Source organism: Coccinella septempunctata, chromosome 2, assembly GCF_907165205.1.
Source record: "Coccinella septempunctata chromosome 2, icCocSept1.1, whole genome shotgun sequence".
NCBI lineage: Eukaryota > Metazoa > Arthropoda > Insecta > Coleoptera > Coccinellidae > Coccinella > Coccinella septempunctata.
Window position 1 is genome coordinate 1,939,443 of NC_058190.1, and position 23,007 is coordinate 1,962,449.

Here is a 23,007-nt window from a genome sequence, read left to right on the forward strand (position 1 = left end):
TGTCTTGAAATATTTCATATTAATTTTTTCAATTGAATTTGCTTAACGAGAAAGAATTATTTTTTTTTGCATACTAAATGTGCCATTTTGGCACATTTCTCTACGTCTCGTTCCAGAAATAGTATCCAATGAATAGTCATAATGTGAAAGGAATTCTAACAATAACGCTTTGATTTCACAAGTTGAAAATTCCAAAGAACGAAAAAATAGAAATACTCACTTCCACAATCAACAAATACACAACATATGTCCTCAATATATGCGTATATTCAGTCTCAAATAAACATATAAACAATATTTATCAGACCCACAAGTTCATATCGAAAAAAGTGAGTTTCATTCAACAAAAATAATGAGAATAATACTCAACCATATGAGCAAAATCAGCGGAAATTTTCCATAATGAATTCCGATAGGAATTCCTTAACATTCCTTCGAAAGGAATTATATCAAGAAGTTTCATTCCAGAAAAATACAATGAATCAAAACCTTGTGGGCAAAGTCTGTGTCACATATTTGTTTACATCCATCATATGATTTTGACATTGCCCACACGGAATCAGTTCATCTCTTTCTTGTTCGATCAAAACGCATAAGCCCTTCTCTCTCTAATGCATACAACCCCTCGATCTACTGAAAAGTCACGTGACAGTGAGTCCATGTATTATAAGTCTATGGGTTTGAATTACTAGAACAACCCCCTTATTCACCAGATTTGGCTCCATACGACTATCATCTTTTTCCTCAATTGAAAAAAAGTTTAAAAGGTCGTAAATTTTCTTCCAACGAGGAGGTATATAATAAAAGCTGTGGAGGTGTGGTTTGCGGAGCAAGAAAAAACATTTTTTTTTTAAAGGTCTTGAGACGTTGCAGGTTCGCTGTAATAAATGTATCCAATTAAGAGGAAAATAAGTTAAGTAATAAAATATTTTGACATTGAAATTTTATTTAGTTCTATAGTAGGCTAAGAATTTTTCAATATATCCTCGTATTGAAGGGCATCTCGCACTGCAAAAAGTGATCCTTTCTTCGGAGTAAAAGAAAATCCAGAGAGTCTTCTCTTCTCTCTGGTAATTACCAGAAAATTTCATCTGGAATGAAAACAAATAAAAGCGGAAAAATGTGAGAAAATAAAATTAAATTCTATATGTCAGATTGACCTGAAATTCACAATTCAATTCCAAAAAAGTTTCGGAAACTGCATGAATTGCCCTAAAACTATACTGAATAAATTAATGAATGGAATAATGATTGATCTGATAGCTAGCCTTTTTATTCGTATAGGATATACCCCCAAAATGTTATTGTGAAACCTTTCCCGAAAGCAGGAAAAAAACAGGTTTTAGCAACAAATACAATATGGTTTATCATGCTTCTATTCACCATCTGCAGCTAACCACACGATTTCAGAGGGCAAAATGAGCTTGATATACTAAAGATAAATATTTAAAAAACAGCTAAAATATGCTCAATTGTTGCGCAGTGTTTTTTTTAATATTTTTAATGGATACTAGCACATTCGATGATCTTCGCGTATTCTTTCAGAAGAGATAACAAGTAGTAAGTGTTGAATTTCCAGGAGTACAATTATCAAGAGGAGGAAAATAAGTCATAGAATGACAGCGAAGTCTGCCAAGAGTTCGATTGTTCCTTCCAGGACGAGTCGCCACTGGTGCGTGAAGTTTTTTCTTTATTGGGTGCATAACTGCATAGCAATTTCAAATGGAACCATAAAAAATAATGAGGTGTGTTCAACTTGATGAGATCGACGAAATTCAATCGAATTGAATGATATATGGTTGAGGCTGAACCGTAAAATTTTTATTTATTTTTTTTTCAGTAAGTTTCGGAAAGTCGAGAATCACGTGGACTCCGCGATTGTGTAGTGAGTGTGTTTCACTGACTGCGCAAAATCTATACATGAAGGGTTTCAAAGTTCCTCGAATCATCTCATCGTAATACTATACCTACAGAGTGGCACAAAACAGTAAAAAACCCTCGACGCTGAAAGGATTACATCCATGAAGGTTCAGTATTTTGAGAATATATATTCGAAATATTCTTATTCCATAAAGAATCAATATATGTTGGAAAAAAGCTACGAAATGGCTTTTACGCGTTGTGCACTAAACTGTACCGTAATAACTCATACAGAACATTATAATTTCGAAATGGACACTATATTTCATTGAATTCTGTGGAACGAATCCCTAGTTTTATTTATTAAGTTAATATTTCTTCCAATTATATTCACTCAATTTTTTATTTCTTTTATTTCCGTATATTTTATATGACTCAAAGTTCAAATACCGCCGAATATTATATCGATAAAAGTCGTTTTGTCCACACTCCTGCACACAGATTACAGATTTTCTGTAATCTGTGGTCCTGCAAGACCTGAATGGTCAAATAAATTCAGAGCAGATGATATATATGGCAAACACACCTCTATCAATTCGTGAACAATACGTTCGTGTCACAAGACAAGACGTCGACAAGAATAGAATAGAAACAAAGATATAGAAACAAAAAAAAAACTACAACACAAAGCGAGAAAAATGCAAGAATATACAGGGTGTTTTCAAAGGCGAGGCTTTTTTTTGACAGAAGGTAGAACTCATCAAAATAAGTCTGTATAAAATATCCAAGATGGCTGAGGTACAACCCTAGAAGTTCGACAAAATTTCATTGAATTTCAAGTAAGGGACTGTGGAAGGTGACTACAGCATACATACATACATATATATATATATATATATATATATATATATATATATATATATATATATCGTATCTCTAATTGTTCTTCCAATAAAAAAACTCAAAAACTAGTTCGGTCAAGTTAGCAGGTCATTTTCATTGATAATATGATAATGAACTTTATGCTCCTAAATTGTCCTCATTATTATTACTAATATGACAGACATTGGGGAGATCACTCAAAAACAAAACTATCGGTGCGATCAAACTTATACAGGGTGTCCCAAAACTAGCGAATCAAACGTCACACCACGATAGAGTAGATCAAATACTATCGAATGACACCAACATTAGTTAAGCGAAAATGTACAGTTTCCAAAAAAACCTAACCTGAAATTGCCGATTTTCGGTCTATTTTTCTAATCATAGCGCCAATTTGTGATTAAGGACAGCGTTTTTCGCCTATATTATCACCCCTATAGAGGGGGTTCATTCTGAGTAATAAAAATTATGCAGAAAAAACAATTGTTTTAATTTACATTTACTTGGGTTTTCGATTAACTACTTGGAATAATTTTAATTGGGTGTGATGAAACAATAATCTAGGATTAATATGTTTTAAAATCGTTATCCTTTGTCACAAACTGGAACTGTGATTGAAAAAAATAGTTCGAAAATCGGCAACTTTAGGTATTTTCATAAGATTCTGATTATTTTGGAAACGGTACATTTTCGCTGAACTAATATTGGTATCATTCAATAGTATTTGGTCTATACTCTATCGTGGTGTGAGGTTTGATTCTGTATATAATTTCTTAGGGCTACTTGAATGTGTGCCCTCCTGTGACTGAAGAGACCCAACCGTGACCTACAGATCCTTTCACACTCTGGACATGGATAGTCAGCAACCAGATCTGGCCGCCGCTGTATTCTTCTTGAGTCTCCATTATAACTATGGACCAAAGAACTCCACTGTGATCTGTCTAACGCTACTTGTTAGTTGTTTCCTGTTATGAATGGCGTCAACTGATTTCAGGGATTGATGCAGTATATCCTTAAACCGCTTATACTGGCCTCCTAGTTTCCGCTAGAATTCGCCATACAGAGGTATTTTGGGGAATCCTATGTCTTGCATCCTCAGAATGTGGCTGCTCCATCTGAGTCGGGCCCTCGTTACTTGGAGTTTCAATTGTTGTGCAACTCGCGCGCTGCAAGACTTCTGCATTCGAAACTTCGTGGAACCATCTGATGTGCATTATCTGTCTTAGATGACGTTGTTGAGTTTGTTCAAGCTGTTTAATATGTCGCCTGTAGGGCGTCCAGCTTTCGCTTCCGTAAAGAAGCGTTGGGAGGATGACTGCTTAGTAGAGAGTTGAAGTGTGCACAATACGTTAGCCTGAACGTAAACGTTAACGTGAGAAATAACGTCAGATATAACGTTTACGTGTTGTGATGAAATTTGAGTTGAAGTGCTGCCATCATGAAACGTCAGACGTTAAACATAACCTATCAATTTGATTTTGCTTTCGTTTCGCGTGAACTCTCTTTTATCTAATATTGAGCTCCGACAGCTGGAATAACATTTGGAATATTGATGTTCTAATGATTTATATGCCTAATAAAGAGAATTTTCAGCTTGGAAGTATTTTATTATCAATGAAATGCTCAAGTGTTAGAGACATCAGAATTGCAGTGTAGTTTCAGCCATTTCCTTATGTACTGAATGTAATCTGATAACACAGTAATTTAACTTAATCCTTTTGATAACTTTCAAATCACTGCTGATTTCCTATAATTTTCGTTCATTATGAGAAAATACACAGGAAATGTAAACAATGACAGTTTGAGGTTATCGAGAATAGCATTTAACAATCAAAATTCGGCCATTCGCAAGTCATCGGTGCTACTCGTTTAACGTTCGGTTAACGTACGTCGATGTTTAAGGTATACGTGGGAGACCACTAGTTTACGTAGGCCGTAAAGCTGACGCTAACGTTAACGTTAAAAACGGACGAATGAGCATGCGTAGATGTCAATTATAACGTTAACGTTTACGTTCATGGCTGCACTTCAACTCTCTATTAAGCAGTGGCTTGGTCTTCAGATTGAGGTCGTGATTTTGAAAAACTCGGTCCTTTAGCTTCCAGAATGCCCGTGATGCTGAATTGATACGGTTGTGTATTTCCGTGTCTAGGTTAGCCCTAGTATTTATGAAGCTTCCCAAGTATTTGAACTGCTCGACCTGTTCTAGAGTTTCATGCTCCAAGCTGATATGTGTTTGAAGGCTTTCTAGCGGACTTACCAGGATTTTGATTTTGTCAATATTGAGTCTAAGGCCTAAAGCTTTCTATATATGTTTATAGATGTCCAACATTATCTGTTGATCCTCTGGGCTGCTAGCAAAAGTGCACAGTCGTCTGCATATTGAAAATCCGTGATGAACTTTGAACGGGTTTTTGCTTTGAGGCGCTTCAGGTCTCCATCAAATTTGAATCAGAAATTGATAGATATTACAGAGCTGAAGATGAATTGTTTATTGGGGGGTTTGATCAGCCTTTTGTTATTATATTTAGTCACTCATAACCTGAGAGTATCGGAAAAAATGTTTTCTAACAGAATTTCTTTAATTTATAGACGAATGGAATGAATATGCAGCGATCAAAAACGAGACATGCGGCAAGCTCTTGCATCCTGATGCTTATGTGTGTTCGACATGGCATAACACACATGGACAAATATATAAATGGTTTTCATTCAGTATACAGTAGTGAACTTTATCTTCCCGATGATTATACTCCCTCTATCCTGGATACGGACTCATCGGAAGAATATAGGACAGGTAAATTGCAATGACGAACCCATTCAATTTTCATCAAGTATTACCATTGTTTCTGTCTCATTTGACCTCCAGAGCAACACAACCCAAAGTTGGGAAGCCCAAGAGGAAAATTCGGGATTTACTCGAGCGTGTCTGATAATATGATAATATAAGGGGAGATACCTTGGACCCTATAGAGTACCTGTGCCAAAAATTAGACCTGTTTATTATAGGGGGAATTGTCTAGGACTGCTTGTCACAATAGTGAAAAAAAAACGATCATTGTACATACTCTAGCGTGTCAGATTAAGATAAAAGTGATTAATTACATGTTGAAAAGTATATATTCTCTTAATCTATCAATTTAAGCGTGACCAAAATGTAGGAGGTTGCCAAACTTGCAAAAAAAAACTTCATGTGTACATTCTCGAGCGCGGTGGCTTCTTTTTCTCATATTGAAGCTAATGATTTAAGAATAACGGAAAAAATCTGACAGTTTCAGCAAGCCGAAACAAAAAAAAATGGCCATGAAGATCCCAAAAATCTGTTTTTTTGAATTATCTCGTCTCCTGGGCTTCAAATTACTTTTGCATTGATCATAAAAGTTGTAGGGCATAACATTTTCTACAAATTTTGTTCGAAGCAATTTTTTCTACGTTTGAACGTTTTCGAGATATATGGCGATGAATGTACAGGGTGGGCAAATTTCGATGTTTTAGCACTACAACTTTTGAACCAGTGGAGATAGACAACTGAGAAACTAACAAGAGTAGTAGGCATTTTTGGACACCTTCTTTTGTTTTCGAGTTATAAGCGAAAATTGGCAAAATGTCGATTTCGAAATGAATTTATATCTCCGCTAATACTGATGATAGAGCTCTGAAATTGAAACATTATACAGGTACTTTTTTAAGTGGAATTCAGCGGCGTGCTTACTTTTTTAGCAGGATTCTCAATTACGAAGCTATGACCCAAAGTTAGTTTTTTTTAATGAGAACACTAGATTTCTGTTCAATTTTTTGAAAGCTTAATTTTTATTGATTTCAAAAATATATAACATCATATGTTTTGTATAAATATAAATAATAGAAAATGGTCAAAATCCAGAGCAGTCTCCTTCCGGAAATGTCATTCTTTCTATGCTAGTTACCAATTTTCACAAAATTTGAATCTTGGAGAAATTGAGTAAGAAAGTAAGAAGCATAGAAATGAAAGGACTAAATAGAAGGAGACTGTGGTATTCATAAGACATAAGATGCTACATTTTTCTATTCTCATCAAAAGTAGAAACCATAGAAATATTGAGAAATTTTCTATTATTTATATTGATAAAAACCATATTATGTTAAATATTTTTGAAATCAGTAAAAATTGAGCTTTCAAAAAATTGCACAGAAATCTAGTGTTCCCATTTAAAAAAACATAACTTTGGGTCATAGCTTCGTGATTAAAAATCCTGCTAAAAAGGCAAGCACGCCACTGGATTCAACTTAAAAAAGTGCCTGTATAATGATTTAATTTCAGAGCTCTATAATCAGTATTAGCGAAGATATAAATTTATTTCGAAATCGCCATTTTTCCAATTTTTGCTTATCACTCGAAAACAAAAGAAGGTGTCCAAAAATGACTACTACTCTTGTTAGTTTCTCAGAAAAAGAGAACGAGAATGGGGTATCAGATTTTGTCTATCTCCTCTGGTTTAAAAGCTGTAGTGTTAAAACATCGAAATTTGCCCACCCTGTACATCAGACTGGGTTTCTACCTTGACCTTGACCTTTCGCATATGTGGCTTAGCTCCTCGCACTTATCGTCCTCTAACTCGAGAACGATTAAGAGTAGCTTGCTTCAGACAAAAGCTGTATAGAATTTTATTCTCTACGACTTTCATAATGAATACAGAAACGATTAGAGGTACAGGGAGGGAGATAGAGATAATAGAGATATTAAAAAAATGCCTTGTTATCATCTTCAAACCGTCAGATTAAGAAAACCCTCCCTGATTAGTGTCAGATTAATGGGTCAACACGTCTTCAACACCGAGATTAACCATCTGTATGAAAATCTGACACGCTCGAGTATGTACAAGTAAAGATTTTTTTTGCATTTTCAAAGGACCTCTGTGAGCTTGCGTTAGGTCCAAATTGTCAGTCCCTTGAAAAGTAGCTTCCTTTGGGCCCAATTACGTCCTCTTAAAATCTGACACGATGGAAATTTTTTTTTTAGTATTTTCAACTCTTCTGTACCTGTAACTGTTAGATTAACATGAATTTATTATCATCTATCAAAGACAAGTAGGACAGTATCTTAATCTAACATGCCCGAGTATGTACACCAGACGATTTTTTTTTACATCTTTGAGAACCTGTAGACGCTTTCCCCACCGCTAAAAGTGCACATACATCATAGAACCTTTTTTTATTTTTACCATCTTATCTTCAAAATCCACTAAGTCTCCACAACGCTCGAGTAAATCCCGATTTAGCATCGTCGGCTCCCCAACTATCACACTACGATGCAAAACGGAGTAGTGTTGCCCTGAGGAGGTCAAATGAGACCGAAACCATCCCAACAAACACAATATACAGCAACTGTACAAATACTGCACTACAAGTGCCACCAGAATGCAGCACAGAGATTGCTGTACTGTAACTGCACAGTTTCTGTATTGATAATTCTGCTTTTTCAAAATGCCGTTTTTGATGTACAGTAACTGCACAGTTTCTGTATTGATAATTCTGCATTTTCAAAACGCAGTTTTTGATGTACAGTAACTGCACAGTTTCTGTATTGATAATTCTGCATTTTCAAAACGCAGTTTTTGATGTACAGTGACTGGACAGTTTCTCTCCCAACTAGCAAAATAGTCTTATAATTTTTTTCTTATACGACAACTTGGCCTTGTAGTTGTTGTAATATTGTCCCACGAATACTTTTTTGTCATGTAAATATTCTGATAGGGACCGTTTTGTTGTGTTGAACTAAAAAGTTCTATAAATTATCGTGTAAATCTTCTCAGAACAATATTATAGGACATTCATACAATTATTTCGCAGAATGTTGTATAAACGTTTACAGGACAATTTTTATACGACATTTTCATCCATGAGATGTAGTTGTGGTAATGATGTATTTTGAAACAGTTATATGTCTCCTATAGGAATATCCTGTATGTGTATGTTGGGAATCCTTTTCACGACTTATTCTGAATGTGAAATATAACTATCGTAGAAGGCCTGTATGGTAGGTCAACTAAAGGACGCTTACAAAATCATTATAATACAAAAGATTCATATTCAACACAGCTATACAACCAACTTGTATGTAGAGGTAATATTCGTCAATATAGGTCTGATCTAATGCGTTCTTGGGAAAAAGTAAAACATAGTGGAGCTTTCAGACGAGTGTTATAAGAAAATACTGCGGCTGTAGAAAAAACTCATTTTGAAAGTAGAGCACACAATTTACTCAGGTATAAACACATGGAATTGAGTGAGGTTATATGATTTGTCCCCTAAGAGTTCTCTTCGCGACTAAATGTGATCAACTTGTCGCCAAGAGGTTATAATAAACTGATTTTGATACGACCATACCGGTTCTATATTGTTTTGCGAATGTTGCATAATAAAATTAATTTGTCGTATTAATGAGGAATGAAGGTAACTAAGTATCATGTAAAAAACAAGCAGATAAGTTGTTACAGTAATGTATTCAAAAAATTTTTGGTGAAATATATAAGTAATACTATATTTAAAATTATTATGGAATATGTTATGAAGGTACCATAAGTTCTCAGAATATTGACTTTATATTTATAACTATTACGGGCCTGTTATTCTATGCAGCAATAAATAACTAAAGTTGTATAAGTATTCGATTGATGTACCTTACAGAATCAATATGTTCTATAAAAGTTTCATCTGTCATCAGAAAATTATATTGAAAAGACGCCATCTTAAAAACTAGAAGGACACGTATCATCAATCGCCATATTGTAAAAAACAAATCAAATGTATGAAAAATTATAATTTTGGGTCTCCTATGTGGATGGAATTATTTTTCTTTATATCATTGATGAAAAATTGAGTAATAGGGCACATTGAATGGAACAAGAACAAAAATCAACAGAATTTTGTTTTTTTCGAATGAAGTTTTTTTTTCTTAATATTATTTATTTCTGAAGCGCATGAAAATTAAGTATCAGATATGCCATCTATTTCACAATAAAATTAATTTGCCATGTGAAATACCCTGTGAATTTCGCGACATTACATTTTATCATCAATATATCCGCTGTAACAAAGATTCAACACTTGAAAATGGAAATATATTTATCGATGTGGAAGAATGATTAGTTTGTCTACTAGTGGGGCACATTTACACGATCGCATAGTTTTATAAATATTCTCAGAATCACAAAATAGTCTTATACCTGAACGAAATATAATAAGGAATGAAAGGACGTATAGGGGAACATTAAAAGTTCTGAAAGTTCTATTAAATGTCGTGTAACAGTTCGCTAAACGTTTATTCGTCATTCCTGTAACAGTTCTAAAGTGCGCTACCAAATTAATCAAAATAACTAAATTGTCGTATAAATCTTGCCCATTTTGGTTGAATATGTGTTGTATATACGAAATGAAAAAGTTTGTAGGACTTTGTCTCGCCGTGTAAAAAAGTACTGAGAACGTTTACAGGATTTTTACAAGACATGAAATTGCTAGCTGGGCTATTGATAATACTGCATTTTCAAAACGCAGTTTTTGATGTACAGTAACTGCACAGTTTCTGTATTGATAATTCTGCATTTTCAAAACGCAGTTTTTGATGTACAGTGACTGGACAGTTTCTCTATTGATAATACTGCATTTTCAAAACGCAGTTTTTGATGTACAGTAACTGCACAGTTTCTGTATTGATAATTCTACATTTTCAAAATGCAGTTTTTAATGTACAGTAACTGCACAGTTTCTGTATTGATAATTCTGCATTTTCAAAACGCAGTATTTGATATACACTGACTGCACAGTTTCTGTATTTGCAATTCTTCATTTCAAAAATGGAGTATTTGATATAGAGTTAATAATAGAATCTAGAGTAATAATTCCTAAAACTTAAACATATACCTTCTTCAAGAAGTTGAAAATTCGATTTTGAAGGTTAAAGAGACATTTCATAAACAGATTTAATTCAATAATTGAATACTCCTTTCATTACCAAAATATGGATTATACCCATGGTAGAAGAATACTTCATCGCACCATGGTGGTACCAGAATTAGCCAAATTATGGCATCACTGCTTTTGACGGTTGCGATCACAAGGTAGCATACACGTCTATTGCGGTGCAGCATACGCCAAACGATGGCGCCACCGGCGACGCACTACTCTATATCCTCTATGTAACCGGCGTTTATAGCAGGCAGGAACTACGCTGCTTCGACGATTGTCGTAGGTAACTCTATGGTTCATTAACCTCCACCCTCAAGAGCAGGCCATTCCTCAAATAGCATGAACTCACCTTTGCGCTTACCGCCAAAATATCAAGCGAAATTGAAAATTTCTAATTTGCAGAATAGATTTTCTGTTTATAACTAGGAAACTTCCCTAATAGAATATTGTTTCGTAATTGCAAGTTTCGATATAGTTTTTACACAGTGACTGCTACATTTAAAGTGCAGCTTACTGTACAGTTTGAGCTCAGTGTCTATTGTATATAAAATACAGCTTCCGTGAACAAACTCCATATGAAATACAGCTAGCTGTACAGTTTTTGCACAGTGACCACTGCATTTAAAGTACAACTTGCTGTACAGTTTTAGCACGTAACTGCTGCATTTAAATAGCTTGCTGTACAGTGGATTGCAATGCCATCGCTGTTTTTGAAGTGCAGCTGTGGCTGTATGTCGAATGCAGTTTGTACTGTACAGTAACTGCAAAGTCCACCGGGACATATACGGTCCTTTTTGGTGCAGTTATTGCATTGCCGTAACTGCAGTCAATTGAAGCAACGAAGTACAGTTTTTGTACAGTGACTGCATTTCAGTGTTTGCTGGGATGGTCAGCATTTACTTCTCTTCCATGGAACGTTCTCCCTTTCATTATCCTGACGATGACAAATCGACTAGTTCGATTCAGATCATAAAATTTGTTGATATTTATATCGACAATGGGGAATTCTCCTCAATTTGGGTTATTACTGCATAAGCAAGTTTAAACTGAATAATTATGAGTTTCATTCATGATTTTTTCAAATTCACCGCGGAAACTATTCAAAATCATCCTTCAAATATGGGCTTTTAAAATTTAAATCACTTTGTGCGGAGTTTACGATTTGGCAACAGCGTATACAACACAATGAAAAGAACAATGTCCGATCAGCTTGTTTATAAAATAACAGCACAGAACACACTTGACTTACTTTATGAATAACAGCTGTTGATCTGGCGAGCTTCAACTGCAACCGGCCATAAAATCCCATAAAATGTTACGACCTTCCTCGTTCGTCGCAGACTTCATAGACAGCCATCTTTGTCGATCTCATCAAGATAATGTATTTGCTGTCCTTTATTATCAAGGCATATTTCAGTCGATGTTGCCAGCTTGTACAATTCACACAAAACGCTTTAAACCCATTTTTATTTTTCATTTTTAAGTGCTTAAAATAATTTTTTTTTGGGAAAAGGTTGGAGTGGTTTTTCAAAATGGGACGTTTCAAAGATATTTCTTAAAAAATACATCATTTTCGTCAGAAGGAGTATTCCCTATTACCACGTGGTAATTGTATTATATTCATTGTCTCACGGATAATGGCGTTATTCTTTATTCTAGTTTACCTGCTATGACTTTCTTCGCTTTTCTCACGCATGTTGACTGCATAAGAAAGGAGGAGCAAGAAGAGAACGGACGTATTAAAATTACTCAGGTGTTGCCACGTCACACTAGCAAGAATTGCTGTAGCTATCATAAAATTTACGAATTTCACTCTGTCACAGCACTCCTTCGTTAGATGAACATAATATTCTCTCCAAATCGAGGGTATATTTCACATTATCTTCCTTGTTACTCAACCCTCTACCTGAGATTTCCTCACTTAACTTAAGCTTCATTTTCCAGATGAAATGGGATGGGGCAACACCGCCAAAAGCGTCCAATGGCCTCCAGACGACGTTAGACATACACATGAAGATTCAAAAGAAAATCTTAAAAGCTTCGGCGGCATATACGATTATTTGATAACCGATCAAAATGTTTGGCATGGCGGCGGTGGTGGAAATACGAAGCCAAACTCAAATGGAGAGACTTTTCGTGCCATCGACCAGGACTCGTCGGAATGGGACAAGGGCGCGTCGGAAAGGGAACGGGACTCGTGGGAAACGGACGATGACTCGTCGGAAAAGGACAAGGACTCGTCGGAGGGGGACGGGGACTCGTCGGCCGAGGACTCGTCGGAAACGGATGATGACTCGTCGGAAAAGGACAAGGACTCGTCCGAGGGGGACGGGGACTCGTCGGCCGAGGACTCGTCGGAAACGGCCGAGGACTCGTCGGAAAGGGGCGAGGACTCGTCGGAAGGTAACGTGAACTCTTCGGCAGGGGGCAAATGTGAAATACAATATTTCTACGACATCGACGTCAAATCTGCGAAGTGCAGGATGGAGAAGGAAGGTTGCCATCTCGAGTACAGCGGATTCAGAACCGTCATACCGGATTTGAAGCGTTGCCTCGTCGAAAACAATCGGTGCATCCTGCAGAAAGGTGCCAAACGAGTGATGCTTCCGTTCACTCGGATAGGATGTAAAAAATACAGGCAGAATCCCAGGATGTCCAACGAGCCTATCCACGACGTGAACAACGAAACGCAAGAGAACAGTTGCGAGTTTCACTACATGGACGAACTGGCGTTCGACGAATTGGCGTGCGAATTGAAGGAGGGCGAATGTTTTCTGAGCGACGGGAATAGGATGACCATAATCTTGGACGAGGAGAATTGTAGGTTAGAAAACGGCACCTGCGTCGCCTCCCAAGATTTCAAGACGGATCTACCGTTCGTCGGTAAGGATTGTCGAGAGTTCGATCCTGCACCGAAAATTAGGAGAAGGAGGCAGATCCAGACGTATCCGGGGTACGATTGCCAATTACAACGTTTCCAGAATCTCGGATTCTACACAGATGTTAACTGCGCCTTGTGGGGGGGTGAATGTTTCTTGGAACTTGACAATATGATCACCGTGGCTCCAGATGGCGAAAATTGTTTTCTGTATGGGGGTAGATGTTACGTTTCCACACCGTTTACCATCACCAACATACCCCTGGTAGACAAGGCTTGTATGGTACTTGATGAATTCACTGAAAGATACACTGATGTTCAGACCGGGCAAATGAATGAATTTTATGTATATCCCTTGATGAGGACGATCTACGATGATACTTCCATGATGTATGGAAGGGCAGCATACGACTTTCCTGATGAAAATGGGATACCAAGGGTCCAAAATGAAGGTGAGTCTTCATACTCTACAACAAGGGTTTAGCTGTGTTTCAGATGGTACAGGGTGTCCCAAAATCGTTTCTCACTGGAAGTATACCCAGAACTCAAAGGCTTGGAAAAAATATTCGATCAGAAAGCTGATCGCAGATGTCTTGATTCGGTTTAGAGTTACAGGACGTTACTGGAAAATTACTCTATCACGTATTTCGCTATATCTTTGTTTGTGTTTTTGATATTTCAAAACGTTTTTTCATTAAATTTGATGGCTTATAAGTTACTTTCATCTGATGAGGGAAATGAGGTACCCTCAAAAAGAGGAAAGTTGATTTTTTGAATGGGACACCCTATATTTTTCAACATAGCTTTTCGTCGTAAAATGTCATCAATTTTATTTGAAACCACCTGTTTCGCAGGATAAATTTTCATGACACAATATTATAATAGTTTACTTTATTTTACTTTTAATTTATAGTCTGCTATCTTCTTATCCTCTTCACACTATTCCAACCTACTATATTCTCCTCTTCTTTGCTCTGGTCTGTTCTGCTCTATTATAATGTCTATTTTTTTGTACTCTTCCCAGCAAACACTGAAATCCAGTCACTGTACAAAAACTGCACATCGTTGCTTCACTTGACTGCAGTGACAGTAATGCAGGCACTGCACCAAAAAGGACCGTATATGTCCCGGTGGACTGTGCATTTACTGTACAGTACAAACTGCAGTTGATATACAGCCACAGCTGCACTTTGAAAACGGCGATGGTATTGCAATCACTGTACAGCTGCACAAATGCAGCAGTAACGTACTGAAACTGTACAGCAATTTGTGCTTTGAATGCAGTATGCACTTTGCAAAAACTGCACAGCTAGCTGCATTTCAAATGCGGAAGTTACGTGCTAAAACTGAACAGCAAGCTGTATTTTAAATGCAGTAGTCACAATGCAAAAACTGTACAGTAAGCAATGCAGTGGTCACTGTGCAAAAACTGTACAGCAAGCTACACTTCAAATGCAGCAGTTAAGTGCAAAAACTGTACAGCTAGCTGTATTTTATATGCAGTTTGGTCACTGTGCAAAAACTGTACAGCCAGCTGTATTTTATATGCAGTTGGGCACTATGCAAAAACTGTACTGTATTTTGAAAATGCAGAAATATCAATACAGAAACTGTGCAGTTACTGTACATCAAAAACTGCGTTTTGAAAATGTAGAATTATCAATACAGAAAGTGTGCAGTCACTGTATATCGAAAACTGCGTTTTGAAAATGCAGAATTATCAATACAGAAACTATGCAGTCACTGTACATCAAAAACTGCATTTTGAAAGTGCGGAATTATCAATACAGAAACTGTGCAGTTACGGTACATCCAAAACTGCATTTTGAAAATGCAGAATTATCAATACAGAAACTGTGCAGTTTCAGTACAGCAATCTCTGTGCTGCATTATGGAGGCACTTGTAGTGCAGTATTTGTACAGTATGTTTGCAGGGTTCGCTTGATTCTACTCTACTCCACTTCACTCTATTCTACTTTACTCAACTGTACTTCCCATCCCCTCCTCATTCTACCATGATCTACTCGACTACAAAGAGTAATCTACTCTACAACAGAGAGTAGTCTACTCTACTCTATTCTAGCGTACTCTAATCCCCATCTAATTCCCCATTTTCTCTCTTCTCCTATGTTTTGTTCCAATTTGATCTATTCTATAATCTACTTCACTAGACTATTCCACTCAGACCACTCCATCTCACCCCACTTTAATCTATTTTCCTCTCCTCTCCTTTGCCCTAGCTGTTTTACTTCTGTTTTACTTTGCCTACTCAACTATAATCCACCCTCTACTATTCTATCGCAGAAAAATTTTCATTGCACAACATTATTTTATTTTTCTACTCTAAACTACTACCTCATTTCACTCCACTCTACATTATTCTCCTCTCGTTTCCTTTGTCCTGCTCTGCAACGCTCTACTCTACTAAAATCTACTCTATTCCATTTAACTCTTACGATGAAGTTTGAATTTTGTTTGAAACCCGTCTTCACTTTGGGATGAGTCTGCGATTTTTGTTTTGTTTTCCTTTTAATTCTATTTTAATGTAAACATTCCTAGGCTGTTTTCATCCTTTTTTCACTTCTAAAAACTATGAAGCACAGTGATGAAGCAAAGCAAAAACATTTTCACCGGCGTGAATTTTACCATTTTTAGCTCATGGGAGACATTCCTTTTCCTCTTCCCTCAGGTGGGATAAAAGAGAGAATCTTCCATTCTTGATTACTGAATGAGGGTTAATTGAGCTGCCTCAATGTTTCGAGTTTGTTTTTCCTCATCTGAGTTATTGCGAATAGCTTTTCAAACGAAATTGCTTGTGTAATCAGAGCCTATTATAAATATTACTATATCGAAGATTTTTAATAGACTTCCTAAGTCAATGCTGTGAAGTTCACATTAAGCCAACCCGGTCCTGTCCTGACTACCGGAAGTAGTTTAACTGACTGTGTGAAAGCCCCTGGGAAGAAGAAAAGGAAAAGGATAAACAACCCTTCCTGTCCAACCTGTAAACCTGTAATTTTTTTAGGCTGAATTCCGTTTCCATTATACGATTACTGAAAGTCTTGGTTTTGGCTGGCGAATGAGTTGGAATATCCGCGGCGCGTTACAGTCAAGTCTACTCTACTGTACAGTGCATCCCATTTTGGGTGAGACAGCCAGGTTTCTCGCTTGTTATTCAAGATAGAGCCTTGCGGTTTTCACGTTCCTGTCCTACTTTTTTGTGAAACTCAAGTTGGCCTAATCAGATTTTGCATAACTATTTCCGTTTATGAGATACAGGGCGATTTTGGAAATTGTAATGTTCATTTTAGTGCATTCCTTCCATTTCAAATTTCCGCCTTTGAAAATATTTAATTCTCAAATATTCAGTACATTCATTCCGATAGGCAGAGTAAATGTAAAACACCGTTTATCTGTTTTTAACACGTTGTTTTTCTTGCATGCCGTTGAAGATTTCGACGTTTTTCTGATGTTGATATGCGATAAACCGGAGCTGACGACGTTTTTCACTCTTGTCGCATTCTGGAATTTCCAGATTTTTAACGTGTGGGGGGATTTGCCTATGAAAACAGATTTTCCCCCGCGACGGTCACTTTTTGATTTCTGGTCTTTTACTTCAGTCTCTTTAGTTAGTTTACGCTCCGTACTTTTCTGCGATTCGACTTTAATTGTGTGCAAGACAAGCGGTTCAACAAATTTATATATAATTTTGTGTTGCGAGTATTAGTGCTCTTAGGAATTAATTTTTAGTTTTCGTTTGTTTTCCGCGAGTGCCTGAAATAAAGGTGGTAGGTCCCCGTCTTTACCGTTCAGTTTCTTAATTAGACCTACACCGGTTACTTCTTTGACACTGCTGTACTGTATCGCTTTCTGTTATATTTTATCGTACTTTACCCTGTTTCGCGAGTCTGACTTTTCCCTTCGCTATTAGTCATGGCGCGTAAGCCCTTGGGGTACTGAAGAGGAAGTCCCGTCAACCCCACTGTCCGCGTTCCGCGTCATAAGTGTTGAATCCGAAATCTCTTCTTTTCTATCAGTCATGGCGCGTAAGCCCTTGGGGTAGAGAATAAGAGATACCGCTCGTCGTCAGTGAAATTCCGTAATAGACCATTTCTTCGCTATCAGTCATGGAGCGTTAGCCCTTGGGGTAGCGAATAAAGGTCTCGAGTAGATCCGCCCTGGTTGTGTTTCTTTCATTTCTGGAGAAATACAATTAATTACATCCCGATACCGTATAGCAAGTCATTTCACTTCGCGAGGTCATCCTTAGTATCCATTTCGTCAGTTCTGGTTGGCGCATTTTATTGATCAACCTTTGATTTTTCACTGTACCCGGTATAAACTTTACAAAGTGCTCGTGACCGGATAGAATTTCTCGAATGTATGTTTGCTGATAGATTCGCTCATATTTCATACCTACACATAACTCCGTTGTACTTTAATCAGTTTCCGAAGGTGCGAATAAACTAGTACATAATTTGATTTTGACTACTTCGTTATCGCTACCACCCTAGATAACAGCGAACTCTGTCTCCGACTAGCAGCTACTCTGGTAGGTTTGCTATTCTTCCTAGTGAAAAGAATAGCTGGCCCTCGAGATAAGTTTTCTCCGAGGTAACCACGTCACAAAATTGATACTTTTCGGACCCCTTCCCAACAAACACAATATACAGCAACTGTACAAATACTGCACTACAAATGCCACCAGAATGCAGCACAGAGATTGCTGTACTGAAACTGCACAGTTTCTGTATTGATAATTCTGCATTTTCAAAACGCAGTTTTTGATGTACAGTAACTGCACAGTTTCTGTATTCATAATTCTGCATTTTCAAAATGCAGTTTGTGATGTACAGTGACTGCATAGTTTCTGTATTGATAATTCTGCATTTTCAAAACGCAGTTTTTGATGTACAGTGACTGCACAGTTTCTGTATTGATAATTCTGCATTTTCAAAACGCAGTTTTTGATGTACAGTGACTGCATAGTTTCTGTATTGATAATTCTGCATTTTCAAAACGCAGTTTTTGATGTACAGTAACTGCACAGTTTCCGTATTCATAATTCTGCATTTTCAAAATGCAGTTTGTGATGTACAGTGACTGCATAGTTTCTGTATTGATAATTTTGCATTTTCAAAACGCAGTTTTTGATGTACAGTGACTGCATAGTTTCTGTATTGATAATTCTGCATTTTCAAAATGCAGTTTGTGATGTACAGTGACTGCATAGTTTCTGTATTGATAATTCTGCATTTTCAAAACGCAGTTTTTGATGTACAGTGACTGCAGATTTTCTGTATTGATAATACTGCATTTTCAAAACGCAGTTTTTGATGTGCAGTAACTTCACAGTTTCTGTATTGATAATTCTGCATTTTCAAAACGCAGTTTTTGATATATAGTGACTGCACAGTTTCTGTATTTGCAATTCTTGATTTCAAAAATGGAGTATTTGATATAGAGTTAATAATAGAATCTAGAATAATAATTCATAGGAATTCCTAAAACTTAAACATATACCTTCTTCAAGAAGTTGAAAATTCGATTATGAAGGTTAAAGAGACATTTCATAAACAGATTTAATTCAATAATTGAAGACTCCGTTCATTACCAAAATATGGATTATACCCATGATAGAAGAATACTTCATCGCACCATGGTGGTACCAGAATTAGCCAAATGATGGCATCACTGCTCTTGACGGTTGCGATCACAGGGTAGCATACACGTCTATTGCGGTGCAGCATACGCCAAACGATGGCGCCACCGGCGACGCATTACTCTATGTCCTCTATGTAACCAGCGTTTATAGCAAGGCACAATCTACGCTGTCTCGACGATTGTCGTAGCTAACTCCTGTGGTTCATTAATTTCCACCCCTAAGAGTAGGCTATGTCTCAATTAGCGTGAAGTCACCTTTGCGCTTACCGCAAAAATACTAAGTGTAATTGAAAATTTCTGATTTGCAGAATAGATTTTCTGTTTATAACTAGGAAACTTCTCTAATAGAATATTGTTTCGTAATTGCAAGTTTCGATATAGTTTTTACACAGTGACTGCTACTGCTACATTTAAAGTATCTAGTGTCTATTGTATATAAAATAGAGCTTGCTGTACAGTTCTTGCGTGAACAAACTGCATATAAAACACAGCTAACTGTACAGTATTTGCACAGTGACCACTGCATTTAAAGTACAACTTGCTGTACAGTTTTAGCACGTAACTGCTGCATTTGAAGTGCAGTTTTTGCAAAGTGAATACTGCATTTAAAGTACAGCTTGCTGTACAGTTTTAGCACGTCACTGCTGCATTTGAATTGCAGCTTGCTGTACAGTGGATTGCGATGCCATCGCTGTTTTTGAAGTGCAGCTGTGGCTGTATGTCGAATGCAGTTTGTACTGTACAGTAACTGCAAAGTCCACCTGGACATATACGGTCCTTTTTGGTGCAGTTATTGAATTACCGTAACTGCAGTCAATTGAAGCAACGAAGTACAGTTTTTGTACAGTGACTGCATTTCAGTGTTTGCTGGGTTCTTTATCTCCGAAGTAACTAAAAATAATGCTGAGCTAAAAACTTCTGATACAGAACTTCGTAGACTCCAGTGGCGAAAAAAATTGAGTACGCCACTGGATTCTACACAGAATTATGTATCAAACGTAGCATTATTCAACTCAGCTCAGCATTATTTCAAATAACTTCGGAGATGAAAGAGGAGTCCGAAAAGTATCAATTTCCAAAACCGCCCTGTATCTCATAAACGGAAATAGTTATGCAAAATCTGATTAGGACAACTTGAGTTTCACAGAAAAATAGGACAGGAACGTGAACACCTAAAGGCTCTATCTTAAATAACAAGCGAGAAAACTTGGCTGTCTCACTCAAAATGGAATGCATTGTACTTTACCCAATTCCACTTCACTCAACCCCACTCCCTCTATTCTTCTCTCCTCTATCCCCTGCTCTATTCCAATTTAATCTTACCAATTATACTCTATTGTACTCTACTCCACCCACCCCACTCTATTCACCTCTTCCCTCCCTTGCTCTACTCTACTATAATCTACTCTATTCTACTCTACTCAACTCTTCTCTATTCTACTCTACCCCAATCCATTTCATCTTTACCCCACCGTACTTTTTACTTCACCCCACTTTACTCTACTCTACTCAACCTTCGCTTTGCTCTGCCCTGCTCTTCTTAACTCTAATCTACTGTATTCTATTCTTCTCTACAGCACTCTACTCTGTCCACTCCACTCCTTTCATTATAATATGAGGTATTTAGCTTGTAAAAACTGATAAATTTCTGTTGGTTTTCCAATGATCATATATGAATATTTTATGTGATACTTACTTGAATTATATCAATAAAATCAAAGTAATATTTTTTACTTTGCATAAAACAATCGAGGTTGTTTCCGAATTTAATTAAAATAACTCCCCCTTTCAGGAGTCTAAAATTTAATGATCATACGATAAGATGGCGCTGACGAAATATTTACCGGCATTAGTTTGCTGACGTTTAAGAGATGGGGCTGTTATTCGGTATAAAATTTAACCTGACTATATAGGAGTCTAGCCAACTAGATACGAGGGAGGCCGTAAGGTAGTCAGGCTAAAAAGAAAAAATTGAACATAAATGGGAATATAACTCTAGACAAAACTTATTTGACTTTAACTTTATTTTATTTTATGTAAGTTGAGGGTTGAAGTATTGTTGTTGATGACTGTATATTAGAAACATGTCAGTGGGAAAATAAATTGTTTCAAAAGTAAAAGTGGATTTTAGATTACAAACCTTTTCATTATAAGTGCCAAATTGCAATTGCAATTAATGAGAATGTTTCTCTGTGTGTAATAGTTGAGGAGCCCATGATGCCAAAACGGTGTTAACTCGGGCGTCGGTGAAGACGGTGGGGAAAGCGTCTGCAGGTTTTCAAAGATGTAAAAAATCGTCAGATGTATACATCTCGAGTGTCTCAGATTAAGATACTGTATAAGTATAATTAATGTAAATTCATGTCAACCAGAAACTCTTCGTAGTGAAAAAATATAATCTGACCGTTTCAGCAAGACGAAAGAATAAAAATTGGCGATAAAGGTCACAAAAATCAGTTTTTTCCAATTATCTCCTCTCCTGGGCTTTTAAATTATTTTCGCATTCATTATAAAAGTTGTAGAGAATATGACGCGTTCAGCGTCATAAGTGTTGAATCCGAAATCTCTTCTTTTCTATCAGTCATGGCGCGTAAGCCCTTGGGGTAGAGAATAAGAGATACCGCTCGTCGTCAGTGAAATCCCGTAGTTGCGCTAAAAATAGACCTTTTCTTCGCTATCAGTCATGGAGCGTTAGCCCTTGGGGTAGCGAGTAAAAGTCTCGAGTAGATCCGCCCTGGTTTTGTTTCTTCCATTTCTGGAGAAATACAATTAATTACATCCCGATACCATATAGCAAGTCATTTCACTTCGCGAGGTCATCCTTAGTATCCATGGTTGGCGCCTTTTATTGAACAACCTTTGATTTTTCACTGTACCCGGTATAAACTTTACAAAGTGCTCGTGATCGGATAGAATTTCCCGAAAGTATGTTTGCTGATCGATTCGCTTATATTTCATACCTACACATATCTCCGTTGTACATATAATCAGTTTCCGAAGGTGTGAATAAACTGGTACATAATTTGATTTTGACTACTTCGTTATCGCTACCACCCTAGATAACAGCGAACTCTGTCTCCGACTAGCAGCTACTCTGGTGGATTTCCTATTCTAGTGAAAAGAATAGCTGCCGCTCGAGAAAAGTTTATCCGAGGAAACCACGTTACAACACTTTCTGTATTGATAATTCCGCATTTCGAAAATGCAGTTTTTGATATGCACTGAATGCGACTGCACAGTTTCTGTATTGATAATTCTGCATTTTGAAATCGCAGTATTAGATATACAGTTACTGCACAGTTTCTGTATTTATAATACTCCAATAAAAATTGATAATGAAGATAATAGAATCTAGAATACTAATCCATAGGAATTTCTTAAACTTAAACATATACCTTCTTTAAGAAGTTGAAAGAATTCGAAAATTCGATTATGTAAGTCTCCGGTCTCTTTAAGACAGTTCATTAATAGATATAATTCAATAACTGAAGACTCCTTTCATTACCAAAATATGGTTTATATTTAGTGAAATTGAAAATTTCTGATTTGCAGAATCGATATTCTGTATATATTTAGGGAAACTCCCGTACACAGAATATTGCTTCGTAATTGCATGTTTCGATACAATTTCTGCACAGTTACTACTGCATTTAAAATACAGCGTGCTGTACAGTTTTTGTACAGTGACTGCTTCATTAAAAGTGCAGCCTGCTGTGAGGATTTTGCACAGTGACTACTCGATTAAAAGTAGTACTGTACAGTTTTTGCACTTGACTGCT

At 36.8% G+C, this 23,007-nt stretch overlaps 1 protein-coding gene across 1 annotated transcript in view; it reads left to right on the forward strand.

The window, feature by feature from the left end:
* Positions 1 to 23,007, forward strand: part of LOC123308717 — a 46,243-nt gene that overhangs the window by 6,293 nt on the left and 16,943 nt on the right. The window contains exons 2-5 of the mRNA XM_044891496.1: positions 1,580 to 1,745; positions 1,841 to 2,027; positions 5,335 to 5,539; positions 12,631 to 14,016. Of these exons, the coding sequence (XP_044747431.1) occupies positions 2,022 to 2,027; positions 5,335 to 5,539; positions 12,631 to 14,016 (1,597 nt within the window). The 5' untranslated portion in view covers positions 1,580 to 1,745; positions 1,841 to 2,021. The remainder of the gene's footprint in view (positions 1 to 1,579; positions 1,746 to 1,840; positions 2,028 to 5,334; positions 5,540 to 12,630; positions 14,017 to 23,007) is intronic.